The sequence below is a fragment of the Lipotes vexillifer genome, unplaced genomic scaffold, assembly GCF_000442215.2.
Source record: "Lipotes vexillifer unplaced genomic scaffold, Lipotes_vexillifer_v1.1 scaffold73, whole genome shotgun sequence".
NCBI lineage: Eukaryota > Metazoa > Chordata > Mammalia > Artiodactyla > Lipotidae > Lipotes > Lipotes vexillifer.
In genome coordinates, this window is record NW_006772656.1 from 571,258 (window position 1) to 588,801 (window position 17,544).

The 17,544-nt window shown below is 41.4% G+C and overlaps 1 protein-coding gene across 3 annotated transcripts in view; it reads right to left on the reverse strand.

Moving 5' to 3' along the window:
• Window positions 1–17,544, reverse strand: part of FBXL2 (F-box and leucine rich repeat protein 2) — an 82,099-nt gene that overhangs the window by 10,832 nt on the left and 53,723 nt on the right. For 2 of the 3 annotated variants that reach the window (XM_007447693.1, XM_007447695.1), the window contains 5 exons: window positions 3,167–3,235; window positions 2,971–3,066; window positions 2,622–2,748; window positions 2,420–2,494; window positions 980–1,110 (listed from right to left, as the gene is read on the reverse strand). In XM_007447693.1, coding sequence (XP_007447755.1) covers window positions 980–1,110; window positions 2,420–2,494; window positions 2,622–2,748; window positions 2,971–3,066; window positions 3,167–3,235 — 498 coding nt within the window. The remainder of the gene's footprint in view (window positions 1–979; window positions 1,111–2,419; window positions 2,495–2,621; window positions 2,749–2,970; window positions 3,067–3,166; window positions 3,236–17,544) is intronic. The other variant, XM_007447694.1, reaches the window with a different exon arrangement.

Consider the following 17,544-nt stretch of genomic DNA (forward strand, 5'->3'; position numbering starts at 1 on the left):
AAAAAAACAACTAAAAACAGAACTATCATACAACCCAGCAATCCCACTACTGGGCATATACCCTGAGAAAACCATAATTCAAAAAGAGTCATGTACCACCATGTTCATTGCAGCTCTATTTACAATAGCCAAGACATGGAAGCAACCTAAGTGTCCACCAACAGATGAATGGATAAAGAAGATGTGGCACATATATACAATGGAATATTACTCAGCCATAAAAAGAAACAAAACTGAGTTATTTGTAGTGAGGTGGATGGACTTAGAGACTGTCATACAGAGTGAAGTAAGTCAGAAAGAGAAAAACAAATATCATATGCTAACACATATATATGGAATCTAGAAAAAAAAATGGTTCTGAAGAACCTAGGGGCAGGACAGGAATAAAGACGCAGTAGACTTGAGGACACGGGGAGGGGGAAGGGTAACCTGGGACGAAGTGAGAGAGTGGCATGGACATATATACACTACCAAATGTAATAGAGATAGCTAGTGGGAAGCAGCTGCATAACACAGGGAGATCAGCTCAGTGCTTTGTGACCACCTAGAGGTGGGATAGGGAGGGTGGGAGGGAGGCGCAAGAGGGAGGAGATATGGGGACATATGTATATGCATAGCTGATTCACTTTGTTATAAAGCATAAACAAACACACCATTGTAAAGCAATTATACTCCAATAAAGATGTTTAAAAAAAAAGTAATACCAGGGCGAGGCAAATCAGGTGGGCACATGAGTGAAGTCCATCAGGAAACTAAGGCTCAGATTCCCTGGTGGTGGACAGTGTGAGACTCTCCACACATCCTTAAATGAACTAGATTACAGTGTCCCACCCCAGTACATCTGACAAAAGCCAAGAACACAACCACTGCCTCCGCCACCACCTATTCAACCCACTGCCAGGCCTTTCTCCTCCTGCAGGAAGCCCTCCCAGTCAGCCCCAAGCTATGAGTTGCAAAGCTGAAAGCGTGGTGCACTCACTGAAGTCTTGGGCAGTTCAAGGCTAGGGCTGTGAGGGAGGCATCCGTGAGGTTGCCGCAGCCAGACAGGCAGAGGGCCTGCAGTCGGTGGCAGCCCCTGCAAATCTGCACCACGCCTTCATCCGTAACGCGCTGGGGAGAACCAAAGCAGAAAGGAAAATCAGAAGGCACAGGCAACAGTGAAATGGGAGCCGCAGACAAATGGAGTCTCCTGTTAGTCGACTAGTTTAGGTTGCCAGTTACTAGCATTTTATCCTGATAGTTTAATGAAAATAAGGTGAAGTACAGGGAAGACAGATATTTGTGTTATTTCTGAACAGCTTTAAAATATTCAAGCATTACTAATGCAGAGTAAAATTTTTTAATTCCATTTTTCTACCCAGAATCGTTCGATTTCTTTTTCAGGAAATATTCATAAACTTGTGTTAAAAATCAGATTTAATAAACAGCTTGAGACTTGCTTAAGTGACATTAATTTTTGGTTGAATTTCTACATATTAATGCTTTCGATATCTACTATATAAATCATATACATGTATTTTTATATTGCCTGAAATGTTTTAGAAAATAGCAAAATTAAGTAAATCACTAAATTATTAATAAATGGCTTAGAATTCTATGAATTTAGCCATGAAGATTCAAATTAATCTTTATTTGAATATGCTAATTTATGCAGAAATAAACAGATACATTTATATCATACTTCAAGTCACCTGCCAGTGCTACCCTACATGCAATTCAAGGTCCTATTTTTGAACAGTGCAGCCCCATAAGGTCAATATTTGCCCAGAAGATAGTTTCTGCTTTACCTCCCACCATTAGGGACCTTAGGTTTATGATTCATTTACTAAATGCCAAATACAAGGGATTTCTCTTACTTTTCTCAAAATTGACATTCTCCTTGAGAAACCCAGTTGGCCATAGCAAGCACCCTCTTCAATGGCCAATATTTACAATGGCAGTGAAGAAAAATCATCCTTCACAGGCTAATAATGCACTGATGAAAATCACACCTTGCTCTTGAATATGCCCTTTATATTTCAAAGCACTTTCATATCTGTCATTTCGTTTTATCCACTGAGACACCATGAGAGGTGTCATCACCCCCAGTTTATAAGTAAAGACAAGACACTGAGACCTTACCAGGGACTGTTTAGGTTAGTGAGTAGTTCACAGCATTCCTGATGTCTTAAAATAAACCAAGACCCTGATCTATGCTGTTTTTAGGGGAAATGCCCATGGCTTTGTATTGGCCTTTTTGTTTAGATTGCTGTTCTTCCATCTTGTGGGAAACTGGGAGATCACACAAGGACACAGGATGTGAAATAAGGGTGTGGCAATCCTCCCACCTGCCTGGGCTGCTTCCCAGCAGGGCCCCAGCAGGTTCCTGACGGAGGGAACAGGAACAGGAGGGAGCTCACGTAAAAGGCATGTTACTTACTGAGCAGGACTGCAGGTTGAGGCTCACAAGCTCATGGCAGGAATTCTGAATGTGTTTCAGAGCTTCATCTTCTAGCTGAGTGAATGGAGAAAACAAAAAAGAGATGGAACCAGGTGAGGGGACAGTGTGGCACAGGTTCCATAATCACGTGCGCACACCTAACATTAGATTAGACAAGCCAGGCCGTGAGGACTCCCGGTACCTGCGTGCAGCCCCTCAGCAGCAGGGCTCTCAGGCTGCGACAACCCCGCACCAGGGCCTCGATGCCATCCTTCGTGATCTGATCACACCATGACAGGTTCAGGTACTCCAGGTGCCGACAGCCCTCACTGGAGAACAGGAAACAAAACCACACATGTGTAGTCCATCCCACGGAGACTTTAGGACCAACTCTGAGCTTAGTAGCCCACAAGCAGTTCAGGGGAGAGAGACCTCTGTAACCCGAGTCGCCCACTTCCTGCTCCAATGGGACCGTGAGAAAGGTTTCAGACACACCAAAATGCTCAGAGCTTTGGGTATTTCTCATGACCACTAACAACAGGTACTCTTACCTGATCCCCTTTAAGGAGCTGTTTGTAATGGACACACAGGAAGTCAGATCCAGATGTTTCAGCTTGGAACAGAATCTGCTAAGGCTGTAACACGTGCTGAAAAAAATCAGATGCACTAAAGGTATTTTCAACCACCTTTCTCTCCCCTCACTCTCCCCACGGCCAACCAGTCACCAAAGTAATTTCTACTACTTACCTGTCAGTGATTTTTGTGCACCCATTGAGGTTTAAATGTTCAATGTTTCTGCAGTTCTGTGCAAAGGTCCTAAAATGAGAAAACATTTTAAAACTCCCTGCAAGGTGCTAGGCAGCCACTAGAGGGCATGTACAACCATTTACATTTAGAACAATGCTCTTCAAAATTTTATTTTATTGTGGAAAGGATACTTAACGTGAGATCTACCCTCTTAACAAGTTTTTAAGTGTATAATATATAATTGTTGACTACAGCTATCAGTGTTCTTCAAACTCTGATGAGCACATGAAACAACTGAGGTTCTTCTCATAGTGCAGAATCTGATGGTAGATCCAGGCAAATTGCCTGGTGGTCTGCATTTCTAAGAAGCTCCCGAGCGATACTAGTGCTGCTACTCTGGGGACACCACTTTGGAAAGCAAAGCCCTAGACTGACTACATATCAGTTGAAACTCTTTTTCATTCAGATTTTGGCGGTCATCTGAGAGTAAAGGTCTGGCTCCCTGTTCCTTCTCCTCTGTAGAAAAATCAGCTGGCAGCAAGGGGGCTTGAGTCTTGTGCCATGCTGTCACTTGGTTACCCCAGGGCCCTTCTGGAGAAGCCATCTCTGGCTACCAATAGGGTCAGTAATCGATCAGTATCAAGAACCATCATTTACTGATGAGGACACTGAGCCATGAAGGGTGATGTCCTCAGTGATTTGTGGGCTGGCAGCAAGGCCAGAAGCAGAAAATTAAACATCCCTTACTCGCCACTTATTCCTTAACATATTCAGCAAGGACTGGCTCAGGTCATCTGCATTTTTCTGAAATATGGCTTCTGCAGTATCTTATAGGATTGAATCCTGATGCGTCCATGCATACCCCTAAGTCTCCAAAACCTGGCCTCAAACCAGATGTCACTCTTACCTGTTACTTCCGCTCTGCTACGGTACAGGGAAAGGGAACTCAGCTGGAGCCTGGTGGACTCCCTGAGCTGAGGATATGGAGCCAAAAGTCTGAGCAAGGCAATCAGAGGCATCAGAGAAGAGCACAAGAATGGAGAAAATGTCAGAGACCTGCAGAGCGTTCCCCTCAGGAATTCAGTAGAGTACTAGTCAGAGTGCGCACGTGAGGAAGTTACCCAAAGCCAGGGAAAGACTCAACAAGCAGCATGAGAGGGGACAGCAGCCAGAGCTCACCCAGGGCCATGAATAGTAAGTACCCATTCCCACCAGACAACAGTGAAAAATGTCATAATTTGTGGGGCACTGGGTAGAGTACTGAGAAGCACCTTGCTTCATGAGTGGAGTACAATTATCCCTAGACTAACCACTGCTTTGGTCCAACCCAACAAATTTAAAAAAAAAAAGATCTCAAAGGAACTGTGTCCAAGTAACTGCATCTCAGAACAAAACTCAAGTATATTTATAGGAATACAAAAATATTCTGCACCCAAAGTAACATTCACAATGTCTGGCACTGAACAAAAAATTACCATCCATTCAAAGAAGAGGGGAAAATATATCCATAATGAGGAGGAAATTCAATCTATCAAAGCTGACCCAGAACTGACACAGATACTAGAAATAGCAGACAAAGGCATTAAAAGTTATCATAACTATGTTCTGTAGAATACAGTTCTATGAAGCTGGAGTGAGGATGTTACATTAAACATCTCATGTTTATTAAACATGTTATGTTCATTAAACACGTTATATAGAGACATGAAAGATATACAGAGATACAATTTAAACTTTTAAATATGAAAGCCACAATGGCTGAGATGAAAATTTACTGGATGGGATTAACAGCAGATGAGACACTGAGGAAGAAAAGATTAGTGAACTTAAAGACACAGCAGGAGAAAGTATCCAAAATGAAATATGGAAAGAAAACAAGAAATAAAGAACAGAGCATGAAAGAACTGTGGGACAGCTTCAAACAACCTAATGAACGTGTAAGTGGAGTCCCTAAAGAATGGGAGAGTGGGGCGGGGGGAAAAAAATCTGAAGAAATAAAGGTCAAAAGTTTTATGAAAATTATAAACCTACAAGTCCAAGAAACAAAAAATTCCAAGCACAAGAAACATGAAGGAAAATCCACCAAGGGATAGCTTAACCAAATTGGTCAAAACCAGTGACAGAAAAAAACATTAAAAGCACCCAGAGAAAAAAGATATGCCTAATACAGAGGAATAAAATAAGGGTGATAGAAGATTTCTCACTGACAACAAAAAAGCAAGAAAACAGAGGAGTAGCATCTTTAAAATACTGAAAACAAAAAACTGTCAACACAGAATTCTATATTCAGCAAAAATATTTTTCAAAACTGAAGGGAAAATAAAGATTTTTTCAGGCCTAAGTGCTGAAAAAAATTCATCAGATATGCAGTGCAAGAAATCTTAAAGAACATTCTCCAAGCAGAAAAAAAAATGACATAAAATGAAAATTTGTGTCTACACAAAGAAATGAAGGATACTGGAAATAGTAACCACTTGAGTATAGAGAGCCAATTTTTTAATTATTTAAATCTCTTTAAAAATAATTGACTGTTGGGCTTCCCTGGTGGTGCAGTGGTTGAGAGTCCGCCTGCCGATGCAGGGGACGCGGGTTCGTGCCCCGGTCCGGGAAGATACCACATGCCGCAGAGCGGCTGGGCCCGTGAGCCATGGCCGCTGAGCCTGCGCTTCCAGAGCCTGTGCTCCGCAACGGGAGAGGCCACAACAGTGAGAGGCCTCCGTACCACAAAACAAAATAATAAAAAAAATAATTGACTGTTAAAACAAAAATACTAACAATCTAGTGTGGATTTCATACCATATTTGGAATTTTAAAGTGTATGGTAATAACAGCATGAAGGCTGAGCAAAGGAAAATGGAAGTAAGATGTAATATAATTTTAGGATTGACTAAAATCACTTTAAAATCTACAATATAAACTCAAAAATAACCACTAAGATTACAAAATAATGAGTTATAGCTACTAGGCCAAAAAAAAGATATAAAATGTAATCATAAAAAATACTCAACCTATGGGCTTCCCTGGTGGCGCAGTCGTTGAGAGTCCGCTTGCCAATGCAGGGGACACGGGTTTGAGCCCTGATCCAGGAAGATCCCACATGCTGTGGAGCAACTAAGCCCATGCACAACTACTGAGCCTGTGCTCTAGAGCCTGCAAGCCACAACTACTGAGCCCACACACCATAACTACTGAAGCGTGTGCACCTAGAGCCCTTGCTCCACCAGAGAAGCCACCGCAGTGAGAAGCCCACACACTGCAATGAAGAGTAGCCCCCACTCACTGCAACTAGAGAAAAGCCTGTGCACAGCAATGAAGACCCAATGCAGCCAAAAATAATTAATTAATTTTAAAAAATATATATATGTTACAAGAAGGAGCTTCCACATTAAGAAACTAGAAGAAAGAAGACCACATGAAATCCAAAATAAAGGAAATAATAAAGACCAGAGAAGAAATCAATGAAGTAGAAAACATAAAAACAATGAAAAAAATCAACGACATCCAAAGCTGGTTCTTTGAGAATATCAATAAAATTAATAAACCCCTAGCTAGACTGACCAGGAAAAAAAGACAAAAATTACCAATATCAGAGAAATTTATTCATCTTTACACTTTAAAAATTGGTATCAATGTCAGTAAAAAATTCAAAGAATATATATATTGCAATAGGCACTGTACAATCATTGTGATTTTTATTGGATGTGGCAACTACTTTCATATAGTAAAAACAAAAACAAAAAGCCAAACAAACAAAACTACCCAAATCAAGAATAAAGAGAGGAGCTTTCACTACAGATGTTAAAGATATTAAAATGATAGTAAGAGGGTATTACAACTTTATGCCAAAAGTTCTAGAACTTAGGTGAAATGGACAAAATCTTTGAAAGGTAAAAACTACACCAAAGCTTACTCAAGAAGGAATAGAAAACCTGAACAGTTCTATATATATTAGAAAAATAGAATTTGCAGTTAAAACCCTTCCACAAAAGAAACATGCAGGCCCAGCTGGCCTCAATTGGTGAATTCCACCAAACATTTAAGAAAAACAATACAAATTCTACATAAACTTTTCCAAAAAAACTGAAGAGGAGAAAACACATTTCAACTCATTCTATAAGGCCAGTAGTACCTTGATACCTAAACTAGACAAAAATATCACAAGAAAAGTAAACCACAGAACAATATCCCTCACGAACACAGAGGTAAAAAATATTAACAAAATTTTAGCAAATAGGATCCAAGAACATGTTAAAAATACAGCACATGACAACTCAAGAGGGACTTATCTGAAGGGTGGAAGGTTGGTTTAACATTCAAACATCAACCAATGTAGGAAGAAGGGGATCAAGATGGCAGATTAGGAGGATGTGGAGCTCATCTCCCCCCATGAACACATCAAAAATACGTCTACATGAGGAAAAATTCTCACAGAAAACGAACTAGAAACTGGCAGAACTCCTAAACAACCAAAGCTGCAAGAAAAATCTCCATGTAACTGGGTAGGACAAAAAAAAAAAGGCAGGGGGCACAGGGGGGGGGGAGGGCATCAGGTAGGGATCTGCACCCCTGGGAAGGATCTGAAAGGAAGAGAAAGTCCACACCGGTGGACCCTTGCCCTGCGGAGGGAGCAAGTCGACTCACAATCTGGGCATCCCAGGCCTGGGGTCCTGCAAAAGAAGACAAGCCCCCCTTGCCTGCTGGGAATCCACTGAGGCAGACAGAAGGGCTGGAGCAGCCTAGTCTCCACTTGTGAGGAGTGTGCACGTTCTGGCTTGCTAACAATCAGGGCGGAGAGAGCCTTGCACTGGCGGCTGCTGCCTTGCTGCACTTCCCAACCTGAAGGGGCAAACACCTCGGCCCTGCTCACTCCACACCACAGCCTGGTGTGAGATCTGGGCAAAGATTCAGTCTAGCTATGCAGACACACACCTAGGGTGTGATCCAGGCAGAGCGGCAGATACCACTGTCAACATTCACATAGGGCAGCGGGTCTAGCTGTGGCAGACACTGTATGTGTGCACACTGGGGAGCACTACAAGGATGTGCAGCAGCTAAGTGCTGCATCCCAGGCAGATAGGCCCTGGGCAGCAGTATGCAGCATTTCATTCTCCAGCAACAGCACTCTGACTCCACCCAAGGGCTCCACCTCTAGCTCAGCCCTAGACCTGGGGCAGACAGGTCCTGTGAGAACACTACCACAGAGGCAGCCCAGATCTCAGGTGGCAGCACAGCCTACTCCACACCATGGCCTTGTGCTAGATCTGGGATAAACACAACAGAGAAAGGGATGCAACCTCGGGCTGCTTCAGAGCGGGACTGCCGATGCCTACACAGGTGGTACACAGGTTTGCTGTGACCACACAGGCCTCACCTGCTTCAGCAATAAGCTCCTTTGGCGCAGGACATGCCCTCAAGGACAATGGAGCCTGATCAAACCTGACCCTCAGAGCTTCTACTCCAACATGCGGGGAGCAGACCCTGCCCTCGACAGGGTGGTGACAATGATGGAGCAAACAGAAAGCCCCGCCTCACATCCAGCACAAGCTCAATACACTACACCACCAAACATAGTCCCTATCTGTGTTTGTACCCTATCAAGGGTATACCACCCAGCACACTCTGAGGAAAGATGTGGCTGGCATCCATACCAAAACCAGCCCTCACACCAAAAACACTGGACACAAACTGTCTACACACAGATGCTCCCACATAAAAACAGCCCTTCAAAACCACAGTAGATGTTTCTCCTAAATTCAGAGACAAAGAAAGTTAAGTAAAATGAAAAAGCAGAGGAACTACTACCAATTAGACAGTGACAGAAATCTCCTGAAAGAACAAATAATGTCTATGAGACCCCAAGTTCAAAAAGGAGATAATAAAAAAGACAAAGGAAGCAAGAAGGATTAGCAATAGAAATATATAGCAAGGTCACTGTAACAAGGAACTAGAAACTATAAAGATGAACCACTCAAAAGTAGACAATTAAATTGCTGAGAAAAACCAATCTAGAAACAATGGAGAGCAGACTAAAAGACACAGAAGAATAAATAAGTGATCTGGAAAACAGAATAATGGAAATCACCCAGTAGAAGAGCAGACAGAAAGACAAATGAAAAAAACTGAAAGCAACATACGAGATCTATGGGATAATATAAAGCATGCCAACCTACACATAACAGGGGTTCTGGAAGGAGAAAAGAAAGAGAGGGGGATGGAAAATGTATTTAAAGAAATTATGGGAGATTAGATCAAAATGTTGGAGGAGTAGGACATGGAGCTCACCTTCTCCCACAAATACATCTACATGTGGAACAGTTCTCACAGAACATCTACTGAACGCTGGCAGAAGACCTCAGACTTCCAAAAAGGCAAGAAACTCCCCCATGTACCTGGGTAAGGCAAAAGAAAAAAAAAGAGAGAGAAAGAATCGAGACATGACCTGCACCCCTGGGAGGGAGCTGTGAAAGAGGAAAGGTTTCCACACACTGGGAAGTCCCTTCACTGAGATCATCTGGGACAGAGGGGGAGCTTCAGAGCCTTGGAGAAGAATCCAGCAATTGGTTTGCAGAGGGCAAAGTGGAGAGAGACCTGCGCAGAAAGTCAGTGCCGCCCAGCACTCCCTGGCCTGAGACGCTCATCTGCTGGGGCAGGAGAGGCTGGGTGCAGAGGCTCAGGCTTCGGAGGTCAAATCTGGAGGAGAGGACTGGGGCTGGCTGCATGGAGACACCCTGAGGGGGCTAGGGCGCGGTGAGACACAACCAATGGAGTATGGGAGGAGGCATGGGCCCACCAGAGAGGCAGGGCACAACTGTTGGGGGGCACTCAAAGGGCAGGCCACCATAGGAGGTTCTTTCTCCATGAGCTCCCTCAGGCAGCAGGGCACCACCTACACGAGCTCCAGGGGCTGGTGTGAGCCACCGCACTGCCATCTCAGACCCCAGAGGCAGGTGCAGACCGCCGCTGCCACAGAGGGTCCCGTGACCAAGAGCCAACCACTGTCCCTGCCTTCCTGGAAGCATGAATGGAACATGCACCTGCACACCCCCTATCAAGGGGATAACGACCAGCACACGTGGAGGAGACAGCAAGCATCCAAACCAAAAACAGCCCTCACAGCAAAAAAATATTGAACCTACACAAGCTATGCAGGGATGCTCCTGCATATAGACAGCCCTCCGTGACTACAGTAGATAATTGTTTCTCCTAAACTCACAAAGTAAGAGAAAAATAAGCAAAATGAAGAAGGAGAAGAACGATTCCCAGTTAAAAGACCCAGAGAATTCCCCTGAAGGAACAAACAATGAAACAGACCTCTTCAGTCTAATAGACACTGAGTTCAAAAAGGAGCTAATGAAAATACTGAGGGAATCAAGAAAGGCTACTGCCAGAAATGCACATTACTGTAAAAAGGAACTAGAAACTAGATGGAGGAGCCAAGAAAAATTAGAAAACTCATTTGCCAAGATGAAAACTGAGCTAAAGGCACTGAATGGCAGAACAAATAATGCAGAGGAAAGAATAAGTGATCTGGAAGATAGAATAATGGAAATTACCCAATCAAAACAGCAGACAGCATGGGCTTCCCTGGTGATGCAGTGGTTGAGAGTCCGCCTGCTGATGCAGGGGACACGGGTTCGTGTCCCGGTCCGGGAAGATCCTACAGGCCGCGGAGCAGCTAGGCCCGTGAGCCATGGCCACTGAGCCTGCACGTCCAGAGCCTGTGCTCCACGACAGGAGGGGCCACAACAGTGAGAGGCCCACGTACCACCAAAAAAAAAAGTGAGGGGATGGAAAAAGATATTTCACGCAAACGGAAATAACAAGCAAGAGGGAGTTACAATATTCGTATCAGACAAAATAGACTTTAAAGCAAAGGCTATAAAGAAAGATAAGGAAGGACACTCCATGATGATAAAAGGACCAACACAAGAAGAGGATTTTACACTCGTCAACATATATGCACCTAATATAGGAGCACACAAATACATAAAACAAATACTAACAGACATAAAAGGAGAAACTGACAGGAATTCAATAACAGTAGGAGACTTTAACACCCCACTCACATCAATGGACAGATCTTCTAGACAGAAAATCAATAAGTCAACAGAAGTCCTAAATGATACAACAGAACAGATGGACTTAATTGATATTTTCAGGATATTACATCCAAAAACAAACAAACAAACAAAAAACAGAACACATTCTTTTCAAGTGCATATGGACTGACCACATACTAAGGCACAAAACTAACCTCAACAGATTTAAGAGTATAGAAATTATTTCAAGGGACTTCCCTGGTGGCGCAGTGGTTAAGACTCCACGCTCCCAATGCAGGGGGCCTAGGTTCAATCCCTGGTCCAGGAACTAGATCCCACATGCATGGCGCAACTAAGAGTTTGCATGCTACAACTAAGGAGCCCATGTGCTGCAGCTGAGGAGCTGGTGAGCCACAACTAAGGAGTCTGCCTGCCACAACCAGGACCCGACACAACCAAATAAATAAATAAATAAATAAATGTATATTAAAAAAAAAAAAAAAGACAAGCCTCTCACCCTTAAAAAAATGAAAAGAGAAAAAAAAGGAAGAAATTATTTCAAGACTCTTCTCTGACCACAATGGCATGAAACTAGAAATCGACCACAGGTTTCATTGTGACAAGGGGCACAAAACTTGTGGCCTCCCTATGAACAAATACCAAACATGTGCTCCCCTGCACCTCCATGTGGCTGCTGGGCAGGACCAGTGGGACAGGGCTCAATACTGGAAGAAAAGCTACAGTATTTAGTGGGGGAGTTTGCCACCTAGAGCCATGGTTCATGTATGGGCAGGTCATGAGTGGTCTTATAAACATAAAGGCTTTGAACCTCTCTTTTCAAGGAGAAAGAAAAAAGAAGAATAGATTCCAACTATATGCCATTCTGGAAAAGGCAAAACTATGGAGACAATAAAAAGATCAACAGTTGCCAGGAGTCTGGGAGAAAGGGAAGATGAATATACAAAGCGTATAAGTTTTTATGAGCAGTGAAAATACTTTGAATGACATTATAATGATGGATATATGTCATTATACTTTTTGTCCAAAATAGAATGTGCAAAATTATTCACTTCATTAAAGTGAACCCTAAGGTGAACTGTGGACTTTGGTGGGTATGATGTGTCAATGCAGTTCATCTCTGTTTGTTTGTTTGTTTTTAAAGTACCACTCTGTTGAAAATGGCTATGCATGTGAGGGTACTGGGTATATTGGGAATTTCTGTACCTTCCTGTCAATTTTGTTGTAAACCAAAACTGCTTTAAAAAAAGTCTCAAAAAAAAATTAACACTCAGGGTAGACCTTTTTGGCAAAACATTTCTCTCACTTTTAAGTATACATATTATATATGTATGTGTGTTTGTTGGACTGTGATGTAAAATGTATTTTTTAGATCAGAACAGTTTGCAGGCCACTGTAGTTAAATTATACTGGCAAATAAAGGCACAAATTAACCTCAAAAAAACAAAAACAAGAAAGAAAAGAAATCAACCACAGGAAAAGAAATGAGAAAAAAATGATTTCACGGAGACTAAACAACATGCTACTAAAAAACCAATGGATCAACGAGGAAATCAAAAAGGAAATTAAAATACTTTGAGACAAATGACAATAAAAACACAACCACACAAAATCTGTGGGATGCAGGAAAAGCAGTTATTAGAGGGAAATTCATAGAGATACAGGCCTTCCTCAAAAAACAAGAAAAATCTAAAATAAACAACCTAACCTACCACCTAAAAGAATTAGAAAAAGAAGAACAAACAAAATGTAAAGTCAGCAGAAAGAAGGAAATAATAAAGATCAGGGAGGAAATAAATAAAATATAGATTAAAAAATCAATAAAACCAAGAGCTGGTTCTTTGAATGGGTAAACAAAATTGACAAACCTCTGGCCAGGCTCACCAAGAAGAAAAGAGAGAGAACCCAAATAAACAAAATAACAAATGAAAAAGAAGAAATCTCAACTGATACTTCAGAAGTACAAAAAACTCATAAGAGAATACTATGAACAATTATATGCCAACAAATTTGACAACCTAGAAGAAATGGACAACTTTCTAGAAACATACAGCCCATAAAAATTTAATCAAGAAGAAACAGATAATTTGAACAGACCAATCACTAGGACTGAAATAGAATCTGTAATTTAAAAGAAAACGTCACTACAAAGGAAAGTCCAAGACCAGATGGCTTCACAGGCAAATTCTACCAAACATACGAAGAAGAATTTATACCGATCCTTCTCAAACTCTTCGAAAAGATTTAAGAGGAGGGAACACTCCCAAAGACTTGTGATGAAGCCACCATCACCCTGATACCAAAACCAGACAAAGGTATCACTAAAAAAGAAAAAAAATCCTCAACAAAATATTAGCAAACCGAATTCAACAACACACACAAAAAATCATACACCACGACCAAGTGGGATTCATCCCAAGTTCACAAGGATGGTTCAACATATGCAAATCAATCAATATAATACACATTAACAACAACAAAAAAAATCAAAAACCACATGATCATCTCAATAGATGAGGAAAAAGCATTTGACAAAATTCAACATCCATTCATGATAAAAACTCTTACCAGGGGCTTCCCTGGTGGTGCAGTCGTTGAGAATCCGCCTGCCAGTGAAGGGGACACAGGTTCGATCCCTGGTCCGCGAAGATCCCACATGCTGCAGAGCAGCTAAGCCCATGCGCCACAACTACTGAGCCTGTGCTCTAGAGCCCTGAGCCACAACCATTGAGCCCGCATGCCACAACCACTGAAGCCCACGTGCCTTGAGCCCATGCTCCACAACGAGAGAAGCGACCACAATGAGAAGCCCACACACTGCAACAAAGAATACTCCCCGCTTGCCGCAACTAGAGAAAGCCCGCGCACAGCAACAAAGACCCAACACAGCCAAAAATAAATTAATTAATTTTTAAAAAAACAAAACTCTTACCAAAGTGGGTATACAAGGAACATATCTCAACATGATAAAAGCTATTTATGACAAACCCACAGCCAATATAATACTCAACAGTGAAAAGCTGATAGTCTTCCTGCTAAAATCTGGAAGCAGGATGCCCACTCTCACCACTTCCATTCAGCATAGTAATGGAAGTCCTAGCCACAGCAATCAGACAAGAAGATGAAACAAAAAGTATCCAAATTCGAAGGGAAGAGGTAAAATTGTCACTATATGCAGATGACATGATACTATATATAGAAAACCCTAAAGACTCCACACAAAAACTACTAGATCTAATAAATGAATTCAGCAAAGTAGCAGGATACAACATTACCACTCAGAAATCGGTTGCATTTCTTTACACTAACAATGAAATTTCAGAAAGGGAATGTAAAAAAAAAAAAAAAAAAAAACCTTTTAAAATCACACCAAAAAAAAAAATACCTAGGAATAAATTTGACCAAGGAGGTGAAAGACTTATACACTGAGAACTATATAAAACTTATACACTGAGAACTATAAAACATAATAAAGGAAATTAAAGAGGATTCAAAGAAATGGAAGATATCCTATATTCTTGGACTGGAAGAATAAACATTGTTAAAATGGCCATACTGGGCTTCCCTGGTGGAGCAGTGGTTGAGAGTCTGCCTACCGATGCAGGGGACATGGGTTCGTGCCACGGTCTGGGAAGATCCCACATGCCGCGGAGCGGCTGGGCCCGTGAGCCTATGGCCACTGAGCCTGCGCGTCCGGAGCCTGTGCTCCGCAATGGGAGAGGCCATAACAGTGAGAGGCCCGTGTACCGAAAAAAAAAAAAAAAAGAAGGCAATACTACCCAAAGCAATTTACAGATTTAATGCAATCCCTGTCAAATTACCAATGCCATTTTTCACAGAACTAGACAAATAATCCAAAAATTTATATGGAACCATAAAAGACCCAGAATTGCCAAAGCAATCCTGAGGGGGAAAGGAAAAAAAAAGCAGGAGGCATACCTCTCCCAGACTTCAGACTATACTACAAAGCTACAGTAATCAAAACAGCATGGTACTGGTATAAAAACAGACATATGGATCAATGGAACAGAACAGAGAGACCAGAAATAAATCCACACACCTACGGCCAATTAATCTTTGACAAAGGAGGCAAGAATATAAAATGTGAAAAAGAAAGTCTCTTCAGCAAGTGGTGCTGGGAAAGTTAGACAGGTGAACGTAAATCAATGAAGTTAGAACACACCCTCACACTATGCACAAAAATAAACTCAAAATGCCTTAAAGATTTAAACATAAGACATGACACCATAAAACTTCTGGCCAGGCTCACCAAGAGCATAAGCAAAACATTCTCTGACATAAATGTTTTCTTAGGTCAGTCTTGCAAGGCGATAGAAATAAAAACAAAAATAAACAAATGGGACTGAATCAAACTTACAAGCTTTGGCACAGCAAAAAAAAAAAGACAACCTACAGAATGGGAGAAAATATTTGCAAATGATGCAATCATCAAGGGCTTAATCGCCAAAATATACAACAGCTCATACACTCAACAACAAAAAAAACAAACAACCTAATCAAAAAATAGGCAGTAGACCTTAACAGACATTTCTCCAAAGAAGACATACAGATGGCTAGCAGGCACATGAAAAGATGCTCAACATCACAAATTATTATAGGAATGAAAATCAAAACTACAATGAGGTACCACCTCACACCAGTCAGAATGGCCATCATTAAAAAGTCTACAAATAACAAATGGTGGAGAGGGTGTGGAGAAAGGGAACCCTCTTACACTGTCGGTGGGAATGTAAGTTGGGGCAGCTACTATGGAAAACAGTATGGAGGTTCCTCAGAAAACTAAAAATCAAATTACCATATGATCCAGCAATCCTACTCCTGGGCATACCCACAGAAAACTGTAATTCAAAAAGGCACATGCACCCCTATATTCATAGCAGCATTATTCACAATAGCCAAGACATGGAAACAACCTAAATGTCCATCAACAGATGAATGGCTAAAGAAGACATGGTACATATAGACAATGGACTACTACTCAGCCATAAAAAAGAATGAAATAATGCCATTTGCAGCAACATAGATGTAACTAGAGATTATCATACTAAGTGAAGTCAGTCAGAAAAACAAATACCATACGATATCACTTATATGTGGAATCTAAAATGTGGCACAAATGAACCTATCTATAAAACAGAAACAGACTCACAGACATAGAGATCAGACTTGTGGTTGCCAAGGGGGATGGGGAGAGGGAGAGGGATGGACTGGAAATGTGGGGTTGGTAGATGCAAACTATTACACTTAGAATGGATAAACAACAAGGTCCTACTGTATAGCACAGGGAACTATATCCAATACATATATATGTATGTATAACTGAGTTATACATACGTATACATAGCACAGGGAACTATACCCATACATATATATGTATGTGTAACTGAGTTACCTTGCTGTACAGCAGAGATTGGCACATTGTAAATCAACTGTACTTCAATTAAAAAAAAGAAAGAAATTATGGCTGAAAACTTCCCAAACCTAAAGAAGGAAACAGATATCCAGAAAGCACAGAGGGTCCCAAACAACAAGATGGACCCAAACCAATACATATAATTAAAATGGCAAAAGTTAAACAGAGGATTCTAAAGATAGCAAGAGAAAAATAAAAAGTCATTTACAAAGGAACCTCCATAAGGCTATCAGTTGATTTCTAGCAGAAACATTGCAGGCCAGAAGGGAATGGCATGATATATTCAAAATCCTGAAAGGGAAAAACCTGCAACCTAGGATACTCTACTGAACAAGCTTATCATTTAGAATAGAAGGAGAGATACAGAATTTCCCAGACAAGCAAAAACTGAAAGAATTCACAATACTAAGCCTACTCTAAAAGAAATATTATAAAGGATCTTCTCTAAATAGAGAAGCAAGAAAGCTATACAAAAGAGAAAATCACAATAGGAAAGGCAAATATACAAAAAGATTGAAGATCACTTAAATAGATTAGTACATAGATTAAAAAACAATCAAAAAATTTTGTAGAAGCAATTATAAATACAATAAATAGTAAAAGAAAAAGCATGAAGATGTAAAATAGGACATCGAAATCACAAAATGTGGGGGAGGGGAGTATAAAAATGTAAATCTTGGGAATTCTCTGGCGGTCCAGTTGTTAGGACTCCACATTTCCAATCCAGGGCGCACAGGTTCGATCTCTGGTCCAGGAACTAAGATCCCACATGCTGCATGGCGCAGCCAAAAAAATTAAATTAAATTAAAATTAAAAAGTAAATCTTTTAGGGGCTTCCCTGGTGGCGCAGTGCTTGAGAGTCCGCCTGCCGATGCAGGAGACGCGGG